Source organism: Hemiscyllium ocellatum, chromosome 1 (assembly GCF_020745735.1).
Source record: "Hemiscyllium ocellatum isolate sHemOce1 chromosome 1, sHemOce1.pat.X.cur, whole genome shotgun sequence".
Taxonomy (NCBI): Eukaryota; Metazoa; Chordata; class Chondrichthyes; order Orectolobiformes; family Hemiscylliidae; genus Hemiscyllium; species Hemiscyllium ocellatum.
This window is the reverse complement of record NC_083401.1, coordinates 68,096,599-68,121,364: the sequence shown is the minus strand read 5'-3', so window position 1 is coordinate 68,121,364 and position 24,766 is coordinate 68,096,599. Positions and strand designations below refer to the sequence as shown.

The 24,766-nt window shown below is 42.6% G+C and overlaps 1 protein-coding gene across 1 annotated transcript in view; it reads right to left on the bottom strand.

Annotated features, from left to right (window-relative positions):
• dnajb5 (DnaJ heat shock protein family (Hsp40) member B5) overlaps positions 1 to 24,766 on the bottom strand; it is a 70,400-nt gene that overhangs the window by 15,575 nt on the left and 30,059 nt on the right. Inside the window, exon 3 of the mRNA XM_060829793.1 lies at positions 19,220 to 19,830. Coding sequence (XP_060685776.1) covers positions 19,220 to 19,830 — 611 coding nt within the window. The remainder of the gene's footprint in view (positions 1 to 19,219; positions 19,831 to 24,766) is intronic.

The following is a 24,766-nucleotide window of genomic DNA, read 5'->3' as shown; positions in this document are numbered from 1 at the left end:
GGGAAAATGCCAGAAAGATCTCTATTTGTAATAACTCAGGCTATTCAATTAAAGATACTCCACAGGGCTCATATGGCACCTGAACGACCTGCAAAATTCAAGGGAGGAGCATCCCCAATGTGTCCTAAATTTAAAATTGAAGTTGGCATGGAGAGAGTGAGGACTACAGATGCTGGAGACCAGAGTTGAAAAGTGTGGTGCTGGAAAAGCACAGCAGGCCAAGCAGCATCCAAGGAGCAGGAAAATCGACGTTTCGGGCATAAGCTCTTCTTCAGGAATGAGGCTGGTGTGCCAAGCGGGCTGAGATAAAAGGTGGGGTTGGGGTGGGGCGCTGGGAATACAATAGGTGGAAGGAGGTGAGGGCGAGGGTGAGGGTGATAGGTCAGAGAGGTCAGGAAGAAGATTGCAGGTCAAGAGGGCAGTGCTGAATCCGGGGGTTGGGACTGAGATAAATTGGGGGGAGGGGAAATGAGGAAGCTGGAGAAATCTACATTCATCCCATGTGGTTGGAGGGTTCCTAGGCGGAAGAGGAGGCATTCTTCCTCCAGGTGTTGTGTGGCCAGGGTCTGGCGATGTAGGCGGCCGAGGACCTGCTTGGCGGAGTGGGAGGGGGAGTTAAAGTGTTCAGCCATGGGGTGGTTGGGTTGGTTGGTGCGGGTGTCCCAGAGGTGTTCCCTGAAACGTTCCGCAAGTAGGCGGCCTGTCTCCCCAATGTGGAGGAGACCACAGCGGGTGCAGCGGATACAGTAAATGATGTGTGTGGAGGTGCAGATGAATTTGCAATGGATATGGAAGGATCCATTTGGGCTTTGGAGGGAGGTGAGGGGGAAGGTGTGGGCACAAGTTTTGCACTTCTTACGGTTGCCATAAGATCTGCAGGAATTGAGATAGAGTAGCGAATGCCTTACAGAGATCTTGGGTACGGAGATTAGATTGGATCCAGTGTCCTTGCTTTTGGGCTCTTCAGATTTTCCCTCCCTGGATGTGTACGGGAAGAAATTATTTTCCATGCTTTCTTTTTGTGCAAAGAAAAATATTTTAGTGAATTGGGTTGTTGAAGGCCCTCCAGGACTTTCGAACTGGCACAGGTTAGTCATGGAATATACCCCCCCTTGACTTCCTCACAAATATGGTGCACCAAAAGACGGAATTATTCTATAAAACATGGCAGCCCTTTTTGAACTACATCGACACAGATATTTCGGCCGTACGTCCAGGGTTTTGTCTGGTGGTGGAAATGGTTCTACCTGGTTTGGGGACCCCCGGGAGGAGGAATCCCGTGTAAATACGGGTTTTATTATGACTTGGTGTAAATCTATTTTGAACGTTTATCTAGTTATTTAATTATTTTGTTGTTTATTGCTAGTAATGTATGATATTCTATTTTATGTTTTGTAAGATAGATTAGTAGTTAGTTGGGTTTTTCTTTCTGATTTTTTTGTTTTTTTAAATTATTTATTTAATTTTATATTAACATTTATACTTTTTTGTATTACTTTTGTAATTGTGTAAAAAAAATCTTAAGTTTTATTTTTTCAATAAAAATACCTATTTAAAAAAGCTTCTGAATGTATATGAAAAGGAAACATTTGATTAAGACAAATGTGGGATCCATTAAAAGGAGCGTTGGGAGAGAAGCTAAATGATTACTGTACATCTGTCTTCACTGAGGAAAAAGTGAGCACTGCAGATGCTGGAGATCAGATTTGAAAAGCGTGGTGCTGGAAAAGCACAGGCAGTCAAACAGCATCCAAGGAGCAGTGGAGTCGATGTTTTGAGCATAAGCTTTTCTTCAGGAATGGGGGTTGGGGGCAAAGGGGCTGAGAGATAAAAAGGAGGGAGTTGAGGCTGGGAGGCAAGGTAGGAATTCAATAGGTAGATGAAGGTCCCCACCTAGATGAAGTTAATGGTGATAGGTCGGAGAGGACAGTGGATGAGTAGGTGGGAAGGAAGATGGATGGAGACTCTATGGCATATCAGAGAAGATCTGTGAGCCTGATAAATTGTTGGAGGGGATTCTGAAAGATAGGATTTACATGATTTGGAGAGGCAAGGACCGATTGGGGATAGTCAGCATGATTGTGTGCAAGGAAAATTGTGCCACACAAATTTGGTTGAGTTTTTTGAAGAAGTAACCAAAAACATTGATGGAGGGAGAGTGATAAATGTTGTCTATATGGACTTTAGTAAAGCCTTTCACAAGGTTGTGTGTGGTAGACAAATTAGTAGAGTTAGATCGCATGGAATTCAAGATGAGCTTGCCAATTGAATACAAAATTGACTTGATGGTAGGAGAAAGTGTGGTTGTGGAGGGTTATTTTTTGGAATGGAGGACTATGACCAGTGGTGTTCCACAAGGATTGGTATTGGTCCATTGTTGTTTGTCATTTATATAAATTATTTGGATTAGTAAACTTGCAGATGACACTAAAATTGGTGGTATAGTGGCAATGAAGAAGGTTATCTAAGATTACAAAGAGATCTCGATCAATTGAGTCAATAGGCTGAGGAGTGTCAGATACGTTTAATAGAGACATACAAGATAATCAGAGGGTTAGATAGGGTGGACAGGGAGAGCCTTTATCCAAGTATGGGAACGGCAAACATGAGGGGACACAACTTTAAAGTGAGGGGAGATAGGTTTAGGACAGATGTCAGTGGTAGTTTCTTTACTCAGAAAGTAGTATGGGTATGGAATGCTTTTCCTGCAACGGTATAGATGCGCCAGATTTAAGTGCATTTAAGTCGTCATTGGACAGGTGTATGGACGTACATGGAATAGTGTAGGTGGGATGGGCTTCAGATTAGTACGACAGGGCGGCGCAACATCGAGGCCAAAGGACCTGTGCTGCCCTGTAATGTTCAATGTTCTATGTGTTTGCATCAGATTCCCCTTTATGCAATAATCCAGTTAGAATAAATCCATACTGTACGTACATATAGGGTATATTAAATATTGCAGGCTTATATCTAACTTTCTGTTTCCAAGGATATTAGATGGGTTTCAAAATGACCCTGGCAACCCTCAGAATCTTTTTGACTGCTACCCATTCCACTCACAAACTTAAGTCTTGGTGAATTTTATCGTTATTCTGACTGGCAGATGATTTAGAAACAAAAGCGAAAACCTCAAAAGGGGAAGAAGGGACAAAGAAAGCTCCAGATGATATACAAAATGAATGGGACACGCAATAGAGAAATACAAAGGAAGGAGTGTGTGAAAGAGAGCAAGTAGGTAGTGACTACTGAAAGGTGTCAACGTCAGAGATGAAAGTTGCAGAAATACATCTGAAGCTGCTGTCATGAAACAAGACTTTTCAGGAACGTTGTAGTGTCACTCCCTGCAGATGCAGCAGAAACGTACATGGTGACAAACAGTCCTGGCTTTGTCTTTTCTCAGAACGTTTTCATTGAGAAAATGGGGTGGTACGGTGACTCAGTGGTTAGCACTGCAGCCTCACAGCGACAGGGATCTAGGTTCGATTCCAGCCTTGGGTGACCGTCTGTGTGGAGTTTGCACAATCTCCCTGTGTCTGTATGGGTTTCCCCTGGGTGCTCTGATTTCCTCCCACAGTCCAAAGATATGCAGGTCAGGTGGATTAGCCATGCTAAATTGTCCATAGTGTAAGGTGCATTAGTCAGAGGGAGGTGGGTCTGGGTGGGTTGCTGTTTGGAGGGTCAGTGTGGGTGTGTTGGGTCGAAAGGCCTGTTCCCACACTGTAGGAAATCTTAAATCTAAAAAAAAATTTGGATAAATGGACTTGTTACTGCATTTTGGGAAAACAAACAAGGGCAAGACTTATACAATTAATGGTAGGGCTGAGGGTAGTGTTGTAAAACAGAGAGGCCTAGGGGTTCAGGTGCATAATTCTTTGAAATTTACACCACCCAGGTAGACAGTGTGGTTAGCACGCTTGCCTTCATTGCTCAGACCTTGGAGTGTAAGAATTGGGATGTCCTGGTGTGGTTGTGGAGAACATTGGTGAGGCTTAATCTGGAGTACTGTGTGTATTTGTAGTCTTCTTATTATGGAAAGACTATTATTAAACTGGAGAGGGTTTAGAAAAGAATAACCAGGATGTTGCTAGGAATGGTGGGTTTGAGATATAAAAATAAACTGGAAAGGCTAGGACTTTTTTCAGTGGAATGTAGAAGATTGAGGGGTGACCTTATCGGAGGTTTATAAAATCATGAGGGGCATAGATAGGGTGAATGACAAAAGTCTTTTCCCTAGAATGGGGAGTTCAAAACTAAGGGAAAGATATTTAAGGCAAGAGGAGTAAAATTAAAAAAGGATATGAGGGGTAACATGGAAAGTGGTTCATGTGTGGAATGAACTGCTAGAGAAAAGTGTTGGATGTAGGTACAGTTCCAACAGGTAAAAGCCATTTGGATAAGTTTATGAATAGGAGAGGCTTGGAGGGATATGAGCCAAATGGGAACATGGTTGGTATGACTAATTAGACTGAAAAGTCTGCTTCCACGCTGTATGAATTTGACTCTCAGAGATAGATGGATAGCACATTCAGAGAGGTCACATCATAGCTTAAAGTGTCGGGAGGGAGAAAGGGAATGGGTGACTACCAAACAGTTCAAAGGAAGAAGACAGGCACTGCAGGAGTTGCCTGGAGTTCGATTCACAAATAGTTTGTCTGTTTTGAAGCTGATGAGGAGGCAGTTAGAATCACATTTATGGTTTTAAGAATGCCTCAGTTGTATGGGATGGGAGGGAAAAAAAAGGAAGTGCAATAGTGCCAGATGTTTCAATAATTAAAGGGAACAGGTAGGTGTTTGTGGCAATAGACATCATGATCTCCCCATCAAATAAATCTTCCAAACAAGAGACTCCCAGAGCTTAAAGCCAGAGTCCATCGACCCTGGCTGGAATCCTAACATTCCTATTATGGGAGTGAAAGAGGAAGTTTTTTTGAAAGTTGCCCTCACCTTGTCGCATCATTCTCCATGCATTAACTGTGTTAAGGACAATTGGGTTTCTGCAATGGTCCATAATGGTCATCTTGTCCATAAACAACAAACTGATGAGGGGGCATTTTGCCTGGGAAGCCTCAATGTCCAACAGATTGGCTGCAGTCCTGTCAAGCCTGGTCAGCCACATAGGATAGTAAGGAACTCAATTGATATTTCTTAAAGTCTGGGAAATCCAAACCTCCCATCTCCTGCGGAAGCTGCATTTGGCCAGCTTAATAAGAGGCCGCCTATGGTGCCAAATGAAAGATCCAAGCCAACTATAAAGCCTCTGTAGTGCTTGCCTAGGCAGCATCAAGGAGAGCATTCGCATGGGATATAATAAGTGAGGAAGAACATTCATTTTGACCAGAGCTATTCTACCCAACCAAAATTCCCTCTTGTTGGAAGATCCTTCCAGCACCGAAAATCCTGCCTTATCTTCTCTAGCAACTGCACAAAATTAGCTTTATATAATTGATTGAAGGCTGGGATGATAAAAGTACAGGAAACCTTCCTGTGACCATCTGAAAGGGAAATGGGTTCCATCCCCAAGATCGGATATTCTAGTAAGGCCCCCCCACAGGCATGGCCTCTGTCTTCACTAAATTAATTTTATACCCCGAAAACGAACCAAATAGATTATTCACTTGTATTAAACGGGGCACAGATGTCATTGGATCAGTTAAAACGAGAATAATGTCATCATGTGAAGGGTGATCTTATGCCTGCCTGACCCTACCTTCGGAGCAATTATATTGGGGTCTCTCCGGATGGCCTCTGCCAGCAGCTCAATCACTAGTGTACCTAATAGCGACGAGAGAGGGTACCCTTGTCGGCTGCCTCTGCCGATACTAAAATGATCTGACCGTATACCATTAGCAAGAATCGCTGTTCTCAGGTCACTATGTAACACTGCCACCCACCTGGCAAAAACACCTTCAAGACCAAATCACTCCAGTACATAAAAGAGGTACAGCCACTCCACCCGGTCAAACACTTTCTCTGCATCCAGGGAGACTACCAAGCTTGGAATCAGCCCTTGCTGGCATATCTGGACTATATTTAATACTCTAATATTATTAGTAGACCTATGACTCTTAATAAAACCTGTCTTGTCCTCCTTTACAATGAAGGGCAAAACCCTCTCCAGCCTTAACGCCAGCATTTTTGTCAGAATTTTAAAATCCACGTTCAGTAACGATATGGGCCTGTATGAAGTGCAATCCTCTGGGGCTTTCCCTTTCTTGAGGATCAGAGAAATATTTTCTTCTCTCAGAGGATGGGAGGCAGTCCTGACTGTATGAGCAGTTGTACATATCCAACAGTAGCTCGGCCAGCATGTATACAAACTCCTTATCAAACTCACTTTGAAATCCATCTGGGCCATTCGCTTTACCATGCTGGAGCTGTCTCACCGCCTCCTGTATTTCTTGGATTGTCAGGGGGTATTCAGAACAGATGCCTGCTCTAAAGTTACACCTGGAAGGTCCAGGGTTTTAAAAAAGGACTCCATCTTCTTAAATCTGTTTTCACAGCCCTCCGACCGGTACAGCTCAGAGTAGAACTTCCTAAATGCTGCATTAATCTTTTTGGCATTGCAAGTCAGAGTACCAGCACTCTCTCTGATGGATGTGATAGACTGGGGGGGCATTCTTCTTTCTGGCAAGTTTGATACCATACTCAAATAACCTCAGTTTCACAACAGAGATTTCCCTCTTTGCTGTCTGGGTGAACGCAGCATTCAAAGTAGCCCTGAGGACTGTAATCCACTGCATTTTGGTTACAGACGGTCTGTCGAAGTATGCTGTCTCAGGTGCCTTCAGATGAGCCTCGAGCAAATGCTGCTGCTCTCCCCTCTGTAGTTTCTGGGTCACTGAGTAAGAAATAAACTGCCATGTGCATAGGCCTTGCCTGTCTCCCAGAGCAGACAGATTACTGGCTGTACCCAAATTAACATCCCAAAAGATTTTAAATTCCTGCAAAAAGTACTCTGTAAATTTGCTATCCTTCAAGAGGAAAGGATCCATGGGCCAGTGCCGCGAGCCTGTCCTGTTACTACCGGCCTTGACCTCCATGTACACTGCTGCATGGTCGGAAATGGCGATGTTCCCGATTCTGCGAGATGGCACCGAATTCAAAAAAGTCGATGGGATAAAAAGAAACATATCAATTCTGGTATAACATTTATATGGATTAGAGACAAAGGTGAAATCCCTATCTTCGGGGCGAAGACATCTCCACACATCCACCAACCTCAGCTCCCTGTTCAGGTCCACCAACTGCCTGGATTGCGGGGACATACCCACAAGGCCCCTAAGGCACCATGTTCACTGCTGGGTCAATAAGTCGATTAAAGTCTCCCCTTTAATTATATGACACACCCCAAGGCCATCAACCTGGAAAGCATATCTGTTAAAAATTTGAGGGGATTGCTGGGGTGTGTGTATGTGCGCGCATGTGTGCGCGCATGCGTGCGCACAGAATATACATTCACAATCCTATATTCCTCTCCATGTATTAAAGCTTTACAAATCATAGACCAAATTAAGGATGAATATGGGTGGTTTAAGAGTTGAAATGGGAGATTCTGGATGAGTGTAGTAATTCCTCTACTTTTCAAATTAAAGGATGAGAAAAACACCTCCCTGCTGTAACTTCAACTGCTCCCTATTGGTTAAATGTGTTTCTTGCAGCAAGGCTACATCGATCCTTTCTTTTCTAAGGCTCGACAGGATCTTTTTTCTCTTAACTGGTGAATGACTTTCCTCAACATTCCAGGTGCACCATTTAAATGAATGGCTAGCCACAGCCATCTAAAACAGTCCGTGACCCCCGGGAGGAAGAACCCCACTCATAGCACGCTGAGTGAAAACAGGAAACAATTCGTATAAATTTAAAAATACAACTACCAAAACTACCAAATCAAAATTTCTAACATCCATTTCTACAACAGACCAGCATATAACACAAATGAAAGGAGGGGGAGCTCATACTACCCACTAACCCCACCATGGCTCCTTCTAGCTAAAGCCGCGTCCCGGCCCCAGACAATATAAAGTAAGAAAAAAATTACACACATCTTATAGCAAATTAAAAGTGGGCACTCAACCCGTCCTATCTATACTGTAACGCTAGGAACTTCTGGTAGAACAGAAATATATAGCCTGCCACTGCCTTCCCCAACTGCAACAGCCCCCACCCCATCCCCTTCCAGGAGAGAAAAATGAAAAGAAATGATAAAAAAGAACAAAGGATAGCGGGAAGGAAGAAAGAGAAAAAGAAAAAAAAACAATTATGGCCCCCAAAAATATTTTAAAAAGTCCCCCGACAACCAGGGTAAACCAGGCAAATTATAGAGACAAAGTAAAAATTACTGTCCATATTAGTCGATCCAACCAGTCTATTTTAAAGCATCCAGGAAGTTCCTTGCCTTTTCCGGTGAGTCAAAATTAAACATGGACCCTCCGTGGGTGAAACGTAATGTTGCCAGATATCTTACGGAATACTGGATATTCAAGTCCCTCAACTGCCTTTTTACCTCAAAGGTCTTCCTCTTACGAATCACGACTGCAGAAAAGTCTTGGAAGAGCCATAATTTGTGATCCTTTTCATATCAGAGCCTGTGGATCCTTCCCAGTGTTCTAGAGGCTTCCAGCACCATTTGCTTATCTCTGTAGTGCTGGTGTCACACCAGGCTGGGGTGCTGGTCCAATCTGGGCCTGCAAACTGTGACCCGGTGGGCCCACTCGACCCACACCCAGTCTGCCTCAACTTCAAGCTTCAAAAGCTGCAAGAGACTGACGAGCTGGTCTTCCTCCTCTCATTCCGGAAGCCCCACCAGCCGGATGTTCTTCCGACAGCCTCAATTTGTGATTGTCAACCTGCTCCTCCAAGGCCCATTCCAGGGCCTGGACCCAACCCTGTCAAGGATTCCATTGCTCCACCTCCACGACAAGCTGCCAGAGACACAGGATCTCCTGGTCATGCTTCTGCAGCAATACAGAGATTGGTTTTGGCCTGGTCCGGGTCTCCTCTATCACTGAATCGATCTTTTGTTCTGCGTTTTCAGTTTCACAAACTCCGAGACCAGACCTTGATCCACTGGTAAGTCACCTGGGGCAATCGTGGAGGCCGATGCTGGACTGTGGGCCTGTCCATTCTTGCAGCGGGGGTGCCCTGCTTGCTGCGATCCTTGCGGTCCCTTCCCTTTCGTCAGTCATTTTCCTAACTATTTTAAACTATAACTGAATAATTCTGGGGGTCAAAAAGTACCTATTTCTAACACATTGGTTAATAAAGGGAGGGTGAGTGCACCACTCTGTCTGGGTTCCGGTTCAGAGTTCAGCAGTGGAGACTTACTAGGTTGCCACCATCTTGAATCCCCCATCCTGATTCCTTTTAAATGTCGCAATCATACTAGAGTCATACAAATGTACAACATGGAAACAGACCCTTCGGTCAACCTGTCCATGCCGACCAGATATCCCAACCCAATCTAGTCCCACCTGCCAGCACCCGGCCCATATCCCTCCAAACCCTTCCTATTCATATACTCATCCAAATGCCACTTAAATGTTGCAACTGTACCAGCCTCCACCACATCCTCTGGCAGCTCACTCCATACACGTACCACCCTCTGAGTGAAAAAGTTGCCCCTTAGGTCTCTTTTATATCTTTCCCCTCTCACCCTAAACCTATGCCCTCTAGTTCTGGACTCCCTGACCCCAGGGAAAAGACTTGGTCTATTTACCCTACCCATGCCCCTCATAATTTTGTAAACCTCTAGAAGGTCACCCCTCAGCCTCCGATGCTCCAGGGAAAACAGCCCCAGCCTGTTCAGCCTCTTCCTATAGCTCAAATCCTCCAACCCTGGCAACATCCTTGTAAATCTTTTCCAAACCCTTTCAAGTTTCACAACATCTTTCCGATAGGAAGTAGACCAGAATTGCACGCAATATTCCAACCGTGGCCTAACCAATGTCCTTGTGGCACTCCACTGGTCACAGGCCTCCAGTCTGAAAAGCAACCCTCCACCACTACCCTCAGTCTTTTATCTTTGAGCCAGTTCTGTATCCAAATGGCTAGTTCTCCCTGTATTCCATGAGATCTAACCTTGCTAATCAGTCTCCCATGTTGAACGCCTTGCTGAAGTCCATACAGATCACATCTACTGCTCTGCCCTCATCAATCTTTTACTTCTTCAAAAAACTCAATCAAGTTTGTGAGACATGATTTCCCATGCACAAAGCCATGCTGACTATCTCTAATCAGTCCTTGCCTTTCCAAATACATGTACATCCTGTCCCTCAGGATTTCCTCCAACAACTTGCCCACTACTGAGGTCAGGCTCACCGGTCTATAGTTCATGGCTTGTCTTTACCGCCCTTCTTAAACAGTGGCACCACGTTTGCCAATCTCCAGTCTTCCAGAACCTCACCTTTGACTATCGATGATACAAATATCTCAGCAAGAAGCTGAGCAATCACTTCTCCAGCTTCCCACAGAGTTCTTGGGTACACCTGATCAGTTCCTGGGAATTTATCCACCTTTAACCGTTTCAAGACATCCAGCACTTCCTCCTCTGTAATCTGGACATTTTGCAAGATGTCACCATCTAATTTCCTACAGTCTATATCTTCCATATCCTTTTCCACAGTAAATACTGATGCAAAATATTCATTTAGTATCTCCCCCATTTTCAGCGGCTCCACACAAAGGCTGTCTTGCTGATCTTTGAGGGGTCCTATTCTCTCCCTAGTTACCCTTTTGACCCTAACATACTTGTAAAAACCCTTTGGATTCTCCTTAATTCTATTTGCCAAAGCTAGCTCATGTCCTCTGTTTGCCCTCCTGATTTCCCTCTTAAGTATACTCCTACTTCCTTTATACTCTAAGGAATCACTCGATCTGTCCTGTCTATAACTGACATATGCTTCCTTCTTTTTCTTAACCAAACCCTCCTCCCCCACTTCCTCTGGCAGCTCACTCCAGCACACGTACCACCCTCTGCGTGAAAAAGTTGCCCCTTAGGTCTCTTTTATATCTTTCCCCTCTCACCCTAAACCTATGCCCTCTAGTTCTGGACTCCCTGACCCCATGTACCAACCTCTGCATCAAAAGGTTGCCCCATACATCTTCATTTTGATTACAAATGTGGCATCATTAATTATTGGAGCAAGTAAAACTTCGCCTTAAAAGTATCAAAGAACAGCGAGAATTTGAAGTGATATACTCTTCTGCAAACTGGAGGGTTAAACACTTTAGATTTACAGCATGCAGTTAGGAAAACAAATGGATTGTTGGTCTTCAGTGCAAGAGGGTTCAAGAACAGGAACAAGGAGGTACAGGGCCTTGATGACAACACATCTGGAACATTGTGTGAAATTTACATTTTTTATTCAAGATAATATATACTTGCCATCAAGGGTCCATAAGATTCAAGACTATTAGATATAGCAGCGGAACTAGGCATGCAGCCTCCTCCATCTTTTGATCATAGTTGATGTTTTTCAATTCTATACTTCTGCATTCTTCCCATAACGCTTGATCCCCTTATCAAATTAATGTACACTTTTCCTATCTTTTTAGACTGTTCATGTCTCAACTATTTATTAAGAACAACTCAGTAATTTAAAATGGCTCGAAATCTCAACAACCTACTTGAGTGATTTGTGATTCCCAGATATCTCTTCCAAGTCTTTTCTCCCTCTCCTTACTTAACACTGATGGAGACATTTGTAGTATTGCGCACTAAAAAGAAATCTAGTATCAAGTGAAGCTCATTGTAGTTTTCTATTTCACATTCTGGGTCTCAAAAGTATAAAGAAGTAGCAGAGAGTGGTTGCCTAAGATAAAGATTAGAAACCAAGAAAATGTTCTCTCGCCCATCAAAAGATACAAACTGTAACGAGTTACTCAAAACAAACATGGCTGAAAACAAGTGTAAATTGTTAGGGCATGATTACCCACCAATATTCTCCAAATTAAATCTTATGACTGTGGAACCATGAAGCATGTACAAGGACAAGGATATGGTTACATTCTTAACAAAAGGGAAAAGAAGGTATACCTTAGGCACTGTCACTTCTTAACAAAAGTTCAAAGTTTGTGAGAAGATTTGTAGCTCGGGTGTTCGTTGTTGTGGTTCTGTTCACCAAGCTGGGAATTTGTGTTGCAGACGTTTCGTCCCCTGTCTAGGTGACATCCTCAGTGCTTGGGAGCCTCCTGTGAAGCATTTCTGTGATCTTTCCTCCGGCATTTGTAGTGGTTTGAATCTGCCGTTTCCAGTTGTCAGTTCCAGCTGTCCGTTGCAGTGGTCGGTATATTGGGTCCAGGTCGATGTGCTTATTGATTGAATCTGTGGATGAGTGCCATGCCTCTCAGAATTCCCTGGCTGTTGTCTGTTTGGCTTGTCCTATAATAGTAGTGTGGTCCCACACACGCAGATGATAAGCAACATGAATTTGACTGGGACAACACTACTATTATAGGACAAGCCATACAAACAAAGGCCAGGGAATTCCTAGAGGCATGGCACTCATCCACAGATTCAATCAATAAGCACATCGACCTGGACCCAATATACCGACCACTGCAACGGACAGCTGGAACTGACAACTGAAAACGGCAGATTCAAACCACTACAAATGCCGGAGGAAAGATCACAGAAATGCTTCACAGGAGGCTCCCAAGCACTGAGGATGTCACCTAGACAGGGGACGAAACGTCTGCAACACAAATTCCCAGCTTGGCGAACAGAATCTTAACAAAAGTGAAATCAAGCATTTTGCCAGCTGGATACCAGTCATTTAGATGCTGGTAAAGCTTTGGATTTTCTATAAGCTTCATGGTTCAAATTTACAAGAAAGATGATCAATGAACCATGACTTTGAAACATGGTCAAACTTATATAAATATATCATGGACAACAGTAGTGCAGAAAAACCTGGGTAGGGTGGTGGGAACAAAAAAATCAATTTAGAGATAGCTGGTGTTCATATTTGCATTGCTGGATTATTCAGGTGTCACTTCGAGATCAGGTGCTGGTCTTAACTGCAGTGTCAGCAAACAAAAATAATTTCCAGCAGCCTTATTGGAGTAAATGGGACAGGTGGCTTTTCAAAATTTTTCAGGTAGGGGTTGGTGACATCAATTCAACAAAAAAGGTGACATACTGAATGAATCAAGATAAAATCAATTTTAAAATATGATAAGACAAGATTGGATCAATAAAAACAGACTAATAAACCTCAGGGTTGTCCATGGGACAATTGACAGGTGTTTAAATGTAATTCAAAATATGATTTTGAACATTATGATTTGTCCAAAGTGGAACAGCAGGGTTTTTGAAGTGATGCAAGACACAGAATTTGAAAGTTGATTATGACAATGATCAATGTTAAGGCATTATACTAGTTACAAGAAGCTTTATTCTGGTAATGACAGGATTAGTCATGGATTCATTTAATCTTGATATGGCTGTAAAAAGTCACAACCACTGCATGTGGAAAAGATCAGTAATACAAAGTATTATTTAGACTCCGTATTAAGGATCAAAGAAGAGATTTTCTAATTAACCTGTTCAAAGGTGGTAATTCACACCTCTGGGCCTCCTAGTGTCATTATCTCTAGTCTATTGCTGTATCACAAGAAATCCTCATTAAGGATCAAAATAAAATTTGAAGGTTCAATTATTTCAGGATTGGGGATGAAAACACACTGAAGTCATTAGGAGTGGGGATTCCATGCAAAGTATCTGGAGTACCCCACTTTCTTAGTGCTAATGTAGTCTATAGTGAAATGCCATTGTAGTCAAGCAGCTTTACATGGAAATTAGACAAAAGGACATGATAATATAATTGTTCTCTCAATCACAGCATTATTACAACTTTCAATAAAATATTCTAATATTCTAAGATTGTGACAAGTGTTAATGGCATTGGGTAAGAATGAGACTATAAAACACCGATTATCTTAATATCAGAGAATATTTTCACAGTATCACTAATTAAAAATTCTACTAAAATGAAGCAAGTGTGATTAGATTACTTACAGTGTGGAAACAGGCCCTTCGGCCCCACAAGTCCACACCGACCCGCCGAAGCGCAACCCACCCATACCCCTACATATACCCCTTACCTAACACTACGGGCAATTTAGCATGGCCAATTCACCTGACCCGCACATCTTTGGACTGTGGGAGGAAACCGGAGCACCCGGAGGAAACCCACACAGACACGGGGAGAACGTGCAAACTCCACACAGTCAGTCGCCTGAGGCGGGAATTGAACCCAGGTCCCTGGCGCTGTGAGGCTGATGAGTCTATGATGGTCATTGAAGAAATGACCTGGATGGGGCAACCACATTAAGATGATAAGGCATGGTAGCAGAAATCATTCATTCAGCCCATGGGGTCAGCTTGACTGGTAATGGCTGATCTGATAATTCTCAATTTTAATTTCCTGCCCCCAAACTCTGACCCAGTTATTGATCAGTCTGTCTCTCTCAGGCTTGAATATGCCGAATGACTCAGCCTCAACAGCACCCTATGATAAAGAATTCCACAGCTTCAGTACCTTCATTACCACCTTTGAACAGATTTCATCATTTATATTCAAATCTTAAATTTGTGACCCTTTGTTCTGAGATAACACCCTCTGGACCTGGATTCTCCCACAAGGGAAAGCAGCCATTCTGCATGTACCCTGTCTTTAAGAACCTTAATTCAATATGGTAACCTCTCATTCTTCAATGCTTCAATGAGTACAGACCAAATCTACTCAACTTCACCTTGTAAGATGGTCCCTCTATACCTGGCTTCAGGTCATCTAAACTTCTTTGGATTGCCTCCAATGTCAATACATTTTGCTTAGATAACGTGCCCAAAGCTGTTCACAATATTCCGGTGGAGATTTTTGGCAAAACTCCCCGACATTCATTCTCCATTCCCTTTGAAATAAAGGCTAATGTTCTGTTGCCTTCCTGTTAACCCATCAAACTTGGATTGTAGCTTTATGCGATTCATGAACTTTAACTGGCACAAGGTGTAATGAAATTCTAGACACTGATTTGAAGGTGGTAAATCATGCCTCATGAACTTTTTTTTTTAGATTAGACTTACAGTGTGGAAACAGGCCCTTCGGCCCAACAAGTCCACACCGACCCGCCGAAGCGAAACCCACCCATACCCCTACATTACCCCTTACCTAACACTACGGGCAATTTAGCATGGCCAATTCACCTGACCCGCACATCTTTGGACTGTGGGAGGAAACCGGAGCACCCGGAGGAAACCCACGCAGACACGGGGAGAACGTGCAAACTCCACACAGTCAGTCGCCTGAGTCGGGAATTGAACCCGGGTCTTCAGGCGCTGTGAGGCAGCAGTGCTAACCACTGTGCCACCATTACTTCTTAAAACCTCAATCAAGAGGTTTGATGAGGGCAGAGCAGTGGATGTGATCTAGATGAACTTGAGTAAGATTTTTGACAACGTTCGTCATGGGAGCCTGGTTAGCAAGGTCAGATCTCATGGAATACAGGGAGAACTAGCCATTTGGATACAGAACTGGCTCAAAGGTAAAAGACTGAGGGTAGTGGTGGAGGGTTGCTTTTCAGACTGGAGGCCTGTGACCAGTGGAGTGCCACAAGGATCGGTGCTGGGTCCACTGCTTTTCATTATTTATATAAATGATTTGGATGTGAACAGAGAAGATATAGTAAGTCTGCAGATGATCTAAAATTGGAGATGTAGTGGACAGCAAAGAAGGTTACCTCAGATTGCAATGAGATCTTGATCAAGTGGGCCAATGGGTGAAGGAACGGCAGAGTTTAATTTAGATAAACGTGAGGCGCTGCATTTTGGAAAAGCAAATCTTAGCAGGACTTATACACTTAATGGTAAGGGCCTAGGGAGTGTTGCTGAACAAGGAGACCTTGGAGTGCAGGTTCATAGCTCATTGAAAGTAGAGTTGCAGGTAGATAGGATAAAGGTGGTGGTGTTTGGTATGCTTTCCTTTATCAGTTAGAGCATTGAATTTAGGATTTGGGAAGTCATGTTGCAGCTGTTCAGGACATTGGTTAGGCCACTCTTGGAATATTGCATGCACTTCTGGTCTCCTTCCTATCAGAAGGATGTTGTGAAACTTGAAAAGGTTCAGAAAAGACTTTCAAGGATGTTGTCAGGGTTGGAGGATTCGAGCTGTAGGGAGAGGTTAAATAGGCTGGGTCTGTTTTCCCTGGAGCGTCGGAGGCTGAGGGGTGACCTTAGAGGTTTATAAAATCATGAGTGGCATGGTTAGGACAAATAGACAAGATCTTTTCCCTGGGGTGGGGAGGTCCAGATCTAGAGGGCATAGGTTTAGGTGAGAGGAGAAAGATATAAAAGGGACCTAAGGAGCAACTTTTTCAGACAGAGGGTGGTGCGTGTATGGAATGAGATGCCAGTAGCAGTGGAGGCTAGTACAATTGCAACATTTAAAAGGCATCTGTATGGGGATATGAATAGGAAGGGTTTGGAGGGATATGGGCCAAATGCTGGCAAAGGGGTCTAGAGATTAAGCCTAACATATGATGATCAGCTGAGGATCCTGGGATTGTAATTATTAGAGTTTAGAAGGTTGAGGGGAGATCTAATAGAAACTTACAAGATATAATGCATGCTTAGAAAGGGTGGACGCTGGGAAGTTGTTTCCGTTATGTGGGGAGACTAGGACCCATAGGCACAGCCTTAAAATTAGATGGGGTCAATTTAGAACAGAAATGAGGATACATTTCTTCAGCCAGAACAAGGTGGGCCTGTAGAATTCATTGCCATGGAGAGCAGCGGAGGCTGGGATGTTGGGTGTCTTCAAGGCAGAGAATGATGAATTCATGATCTCGCAAGGAATTAAGGGGTATGGGGAGAGTGCAGGTAAGTGGAATTGAAATGCCCATCAGCCAAGATTAAATGGCGGAATGAACTTGATGGGCTGAATGGCCTTGCTTCCATTCCTATACCTTATTGGGTTATGAGGTTAGGATATCACGTCAACATGGACCAGTTGGACTGAAGGGTGTGTATCTAAGCTGTACATCTCTATGTCTCTAAGGTGTGGAACAAAGACTAACATTTTCATTTTACACTTTACAGATATAGCAACTAGGGTCAGTTTCTCTACAGTATAGATGCCAAGGACAAAAAGGGTGATTATAGATACAGTCATAGCAAATAGATGGGGACTAGACTTGGAATACAAGCTAAATTTCTGACTAACAGTTTGGAGGTGGAGGGAACATGTTGGTTAGTGACACATTTGGAAACGTGAAAATTTGAACATTGTGGTCATAGAGTCATAGAGATGTACAGCATGGAAACAGCTTCTGCGGTCCAACCTGTCCACGCCGACCAGATATCCCAACTCAATCTAGCCCCACCTGCCAGCTGCCAGTCCATATCCCTCCAAACCCTTCCTATTCATATACCCATCCAAATGCCTCTTTAATGTTGCAATTGCACCAAACTCCACCACATCCTCTGGCAGCTCATTCCATACACATTCCACTGCGTGGAAAGGTTGCCCCTTAGGTCACTTTTACATCTTTCCCCTCTCACCCTAAACTGATGCCCTCTAGTTCTGGACTCCCCGACCCCAGGGAAAAGACTTTGTCTATTTATCCTATCCATGCCCCTCATAATTTTGTAAACCTCTAAAAGGTCACCATCAGCCTCTGATGCTCCAGGGAAAACAGCCCCAGCCTGTTCAGCCTCTCCCTATAGCTCAAATCCTCCAACCCTGGCAACATCCTTGTAAGTCTTTTCTGAACCCTTTCAAGTTTCACAACATCTTTCCAATAGGAAGGAGACCAGAATTGCATGCAATATTCCAACAGTGGCCTAACCAATATCCTGTACAGCCACAGCATTACCTCCCAATACCTGTACTCAATAGTCTGACCAATAAAGGAAAGCATACCAAACGCCTTCTTCACTGTCCTATCTACCTGCGACTCCACTATCAAGCAGATATAAACCTGAACTCCAAGATCTCCCTGTTCAGCAACACTTCCTAGGACTTTACCATTAAGTGCAGAAGTCCTGCTAAGACTGGCTTTCGCAAAATGCAGCACCTCGCATTTATCTGAATTAAACTCCATCTGCCACTTCTCAGCCCATTGACCCTGTTGTAATCGGAGGTAACCCTCTTTGCTATCCACTACACCACCAATTTTGGTGTCATCTGCAAACTTACTAACTGCATCACTTATGCTCGCATCCAGATCATTTATGTAAATGACAAAAAGTAGAGGACTCAGCACCGATCCTTATGGCACTCCTCTGATCACAGGCCCCCAGTCTGAAAAACAACCCTCCACCACCACCCTCTGTCTTCTATCTTTGAGCCAGTTCTGTATCTAAATGGCTAATTCTCCCTGTATTCCATGAGATCTAACCTTGCTAATCAGTTTCCCATGGGGAACCTTGTCGAATGCCTTACTGAAGTCCATATAGATCACATCTACTGCTCTGCCCTCATCAATCTTCTTTGTTACTTCAAAAAATTCAATCAAGTTTGTGAGACATGATTTCCCACGCACAAAGCCATGTTGACTATCCCTAATCAGTCCTTGGTGATGTAACCTGCAGCTGCAAATCCTTTCAACAATGTGCTTGTGAATGAAATCATGGGGCAACCCACGAGCTGGTCCATAGCCGAATAACCAAGTTACAAGTTAATAACTGTCTCGGTTGGGCTAGTGCAGGGAAAGATGATAGCGTATTGGGATGAAGCAAGGGACAGGTAACAAACCAGCTTCAAAAGGATGGGTTTGTGATAATGACCTTGTGTGCCTTACTGAATGATTGGGTGGCAAGTTATAATTCAGCTTCTGGCTTTTCAATTCACTGGCTCACGAATGGCTCAGTGGTTAGCACTACTGTCTCACAGTAGTCAGGGACCCAGGTTCAATTCCACCCTTGGGTGACTGTGCAAACAACAAACACATTCTTTCTGTTTTTGTGTGGGTTTCTTCCAGGTTTTCTCGCATAGTCCAAAAATGTGAATGTTAGGTGGGTTGGCCATGCTAAATTTCCCAGTGTCCAGGGATGGGCAGGCTAAGTGGATTAGCCATGGAAAATGCAGGCTTACAGAGATTTGGGGAGGGGTGGTGGAAAGCTCCTCAGAGGGTTGGTAAGGATTTGATGTAGCTATTCTATGATTTCAAGATAGCCTCTAAATCATAGGTTTAAAAAAGAAAGCGTATTTGTACTTACTTCCCTAAGAGTGACTTTCACGACATAAACTACATTGGATCCATCTCTCTTGAAATGGAGATGAGGTTTGTCTTTCAGAATAAAGACAATATCAGCTGGGATGTTGTTTGCTGTTTCATCACCTTCCCGGGGAAAAGTGATTTTTGTGCCCTCTTTCCAACCTTTTTTAATAACAACATTCAGAATCTTGTCTTCGGTCCTTGTGGTTCGGCCATCTGGGTTCAGCCGTCTACGTGTGATCTTCATTCTTTTAGTACAACCATGGTAGATTTCTTCAAGGGATACTCTAAGTTCATGAATGACAGGGGGATCCTGTATTTTTCTCCGAGTATGGAGGGAGCTTGGATGCCGCCGGTGAAATCCATTCATTCCATTGAAACCAAAATGGTTAAATGCATTGAAGGGATCATGGTCGTCATCATCATCATCAATGTCCATGTCGTCATGAATAAAGTCAGTAGTCATTCTAGAGCGTCCTGGAGCGCCGAAGAAAATATCAAACGGACTGGAACCACCAAAAAAGGATGCAAAAGTGGCATGGGGATCACCATGGAAAGTGTAGTGGAACGTATTGCCAGGGCCACCTGTGGAGGTTCCTCCAGCCTTCAGACCTGTCACATAAAACAGATTACAAACAAGTTAAAGACAATCCATAGATTACCTCATAATTACAATGTCATATAACTTAGAATGGATTCAGCAATGAGTAAATGATGCAATGCTTAAAGTACTAGAACATCCTACTGGATGAGTTATTACACATACCTTTGTGATTAATGGAGTAATACAGGAGGAGAATAGTGAACCTCATAGGAAACTAGTCTAATGTTCTATGAAGATAACAGGACATTCAGATGTTTTGTAGCTAAAAAAATTTTAATGAAAGGACTATGGAAAGTCCTCTTAAACAGGTAATTTAGAAATCCCTTTAACGCTCAAAACAGACTGCTAAATTCTAATTATTTGCATAATGTTTGTACATTTCTGTATTTGATTGTATAAATTTGGTTTTATGAAATTCAGCAGCTAACTGTGACATTTAATGTATATTTATGAACAAATGCCAAAGAGCCAAAATAATTGATTCTCAAAATTTTTCCAAAACAGATTGACTGCCCCACTTTTATATCATGAAATCTTTTGGATTCTGGACAGTTACTATTATATTACAATGTCTGACAACCTTGATTAAGAACAAATTAATTACACCATAAGCAAAGGATCACAAAGTCACTTTAAAGCTATACAGCTTTAATCATATCAACTGAAAGACTGACCAAATTGTTGAGTCCCTAAATGGTTTTACCGATTTATGCTCAGCACCCAAGTTCAAGAGAACCAACTATTCCTAATTTTATATGCAGAATTAAAACATTTAAGTTGAGTGAACACTAACACAGCCCACTCCTGCTGCCACGGTCAACTGGGTTATATTGTGAAATCCAAATGCATTTTGATTCACGCGCATTGGCCTGGGTCTGATCAACACTTCCAGTGAACTTACATTCAACAAATACACAATAATTTTTCAGATAAATAGCGATGATAATTTTTACCATCACAGCATAGCTAAAGTTATTATTTAAGGATTACACAACAGCAAAATTGAATATTTACATGACAGTGTATTAAATATAAAATATTGAGCAAACCTCTCAAAGCAAGTTAACTAAACCATGATTGAATATAAATGCTTTCCTTGAGCAGGTATGAACCCATTCTACATATTTATACTTCATTATTGGCTTAAAAGCTCTGACCAGCTTAATAAACAATAATACCAAAACTTAATATAGATTTACTTATTAGAATTAAATAGAAATTTAAAATTATGATAAAGGGAGCAATTAGTTTCATGGAGGAAAGACTAATTCTGACTCATTTCAACATGGGTTAACAAACAAATCATGCCCAGTGCAGATGGATTTCTTAAAAGTGAAACATCATTTTATTCTTTTGCATTAATTTTTCTCTTTTCCCTTTCATCTGAAATCCCTCTTCTACCTTTCTTTGAATTAGAGAGATATCTTTTCCTCAATATAAGCATTATGTAGTCCATTTTAAATTATCTGCAGCCTTCAAAAAAGAACTTTTCAAATTCTCAGTGATCACAAAAGTTCTCTAAATATTCGACAAATGTGGACAGTTTTGACAATTATCTTAATAATTTTAATGTTAAATTATTAAAATAAAAAGGAAATTCACAAGAGTCTGGAAATCTGAAACACTTTAAATAGAATGGGCAAGTGGTTATTGTGTATCTACAGTTTTGGGGGAGTTAAAAAGATTCTTGTCTGCTTCCTAAAGAAAAGAAAATGATTTCCATAAGACTCAACTTGTTGCATCTGTCAAAGGAGATCAGAAATTTCTACAAATGCTCAGTCTTCACTAATTAGCTGGCACCCAAATATAGTTCGTTAATTGCTTTCATTGAAAAGTCAGCTGAAATCAAGACTTACCCCTGTGGTGCAAGTGAAGTTTTATATAAAATTATTGGAAAATACAATCAATAACAAATATCAGTATAATAAAAAGAAAAAACACAAATTACAATACAACTACTGTCTACTAACTATTAACCTACCCTATAATCAAATCAAACCCTAACACTGTGCAAAGCAACACCAAATAACTAATAGATTAAAAAAAGCAAAACAGAAAACCCCAAAAAATAGAATACAGAACAGGTATAATCAGCACAAAGTCCCCAAACATAGGAACAGAAGCATTGTATATACCTGTATTAACTCGGGATACCCCCTCTAGGGCCCAGGGCTAAACAAACCTAACCATCCTGGTTAAACAAGTGCCCTAGTTAAGATAGCTGACAAATCTATATCCAAATAACTCAAGTAGGGCTGCCATGTCTTATAAAAGTGGTCCGTTATGTGATGCACCATGTTTGTAAAAAGGTCCAAGGGAATGTGCTCCATAATTAATTTCTGCCATCCCAGCAAACCCGGCGGGTTCTCAGACACCCAATTCATTAGAATATTTTTCTGTGCACAGTATGCAAGAATATTAAAATAGTTTCTTCTCATGCCAGTCTAAACATTGTAAATTCGGAAGACTTAAGAGGAGACATATTGGATCTACTTTGACTTCAGTCCTCTATACCCTTCCTATCTCTCCCGCTACAGTGCTCCAATAAACATGGAGCCTGTGGCACGTCCAGAAGCTATGGGTAAGAGTACCTACACTTATTTTACATTTAGGGCACACTGAAGATGCCCCTTTTTAAAACTTCACCAGACGGTCTGGACCCAGATGAACACTGTGCAGAACTTTTAATTGCGTAGCGCATGTCCTATTACAGATGGAGATCTTTCGAGCATTCTCCCATATACAGAAGAGATCTCCACTCCTAGCTCTTGCTCCCAGACCTCTCATAACCTGTTAACATTCTGCCAGGCCTTGCCACCCAGCAGGCGATAGAGGGCACTAACCAAAAGGGTGCTTGTGGAATGTAGCAACAACCTCTCTGTATCGGGCTTATAGGGTTTAGTGAGAAGCATAGTCTTCTTCTGGATGAAATCCCTAACTTGAAAAAAATGGAAAAGATCTCACTGGACAACTGTGTTTGCGGCTCAGTTGCTCAAAAGACATCATAACCTCCCGCTCAAACAAGTCTCCCAAACTAGAAACTCCTCTCGCTGCCCATGGTTTCAACCCTGAGTCCAATCACCCCTGGTCGGAACCCTGGCATGCCAACTATAGGCATAAGTCTTAGATAAGCAACCCTCATTCTGACGCATCGCCCTCACGCCTTGATTGGACTAATGACAATGGGGTTCCGGTAGTGGTCCATAACTGTCATCATCTTATCCATGAGCAACAGGTTAATAAGAGGGCACTCCATGTGGGAGGCCTCGATATCCAGCCATATTGAGTTCAGATCATTACCTACCGAATCACAGACAAAGGACAACACGGAACTCAATTGATACCTCCTGTTGTCTGGGAAATGAATTCCTCCCCCTCCTTGAGGCAACTGCAATTTAGTAAGTTTGATGAGGGACCGCCCACGATGCCAAAGGAACCAAACTACCCCATAAGCTTCCATAGCGTTGACCTGGGAAACATTATAGGGAGCATATGCATGGGATAAAGCAAATGAGAAATAACATTCATCTTAATGAGAGATATTTGGCCCAGCCATGAAATTGGAAGAGCCTCCCATCTCTGGAGATCTCGCCTAATATTGTCAAGCAAGTGAACAAAGTTTGTACGAAATAACAGATCAAACTTGGGGGGTAATAAAAATGCCTAGGTATTGGAGCCTTGCCTGTGACCACTTAAAAGGGAACTTAGGGCCACCTTCAACTCTGGCACATCCTTGAAGTTTCCCCAAAGGTTTAGTCTTGGATTTTGCAAAGTTGACCTTATATCCTGAAATAGCCCCAAATGAATTGATACATTGTATCAAATGGGGTACGGAGGTCATCGGGTTCGATAAAAACAGAAGGACATCTTCCGCATACAGTGTAATCTTCTGTGCCCTTGATCCCACTTCCGGAGCGGTTATGTGGATGTTCTGACGAATGACCTCTGCCAGCGGCTCTATCACCAACGTAAACAACAACAGTGAGGGGGGCAACCTTGCCGATTACCCCTATCAATCCTAATGGTGATGATGGCCACAGCGTGGCGATATAAAACCTCCACCCACTCAATCCAAACTGTTCTAAGACATAAAAAAAAGGCCATTCCACCCAATCAAATACTTTCTCTGCATCTAAGGAAATCACCAACTCCTGAATTGATCGTTGCTGAATATGGTCCAAATTTGTCAGCAACGTTCTAATATTATTAGAGGACCTATGCCCCTTATAAAGCCTGTCTGGTCCTCTTTAACAATATGGGGCAACACCTTTTACAATCTCAGCACTAGGATCTTGGACAGAATCTTGAAATCTGAATTAAATAGAGAGATGGGTCTTTATGAGGCACAATCCTCAGGAATCTTCCCCTTCTTAAGAATTAAGGAAATATTAGCTTCTCTCAAAGATGGTGGTAAGCATTCATGCATATAGGAGTGATTGTACATCTCTAACATCGGCCCTGACAGAATTCCTATAAACTTCTTATAAAACTCACCCGGGAGACCATCAGGGCCAGGCCCTTTCCCACTCTGAAGTTGTCTAGTTGCTTCCTGTATCTCCTGAACTGTGAAGAGGACATTAAGGAGAGAGGCCTGTTCCAAGGTTACCCCTGGGAGGTCCAGGTTCTTAAAAAAAGGCCTCCATTTTAGCCTTCCTGTCCTCGTAAATTTCAGACCAATACAACTCAGAGTAAAAACTCCAAAAAGCCTCATTAATCTTTTTAGCATTGTATGTAAGGACCCTGCACTTTCTCTGATTGCAGTAATGGATTGGGGAGCACCCTTTTTCCTGGTCAGGTATGCTAAATACTACTCTGGCCTATCCTCATATTCGAACAGCCTTTGTCTAAAAAAGAAATTCTTTCTTTGCGTTTTGTATCAGTACTGAATTCAAGGCAGCCCAGAGGGCCGTGATCCGCTGTAGCTTAGTCACCGAAAGCCACACA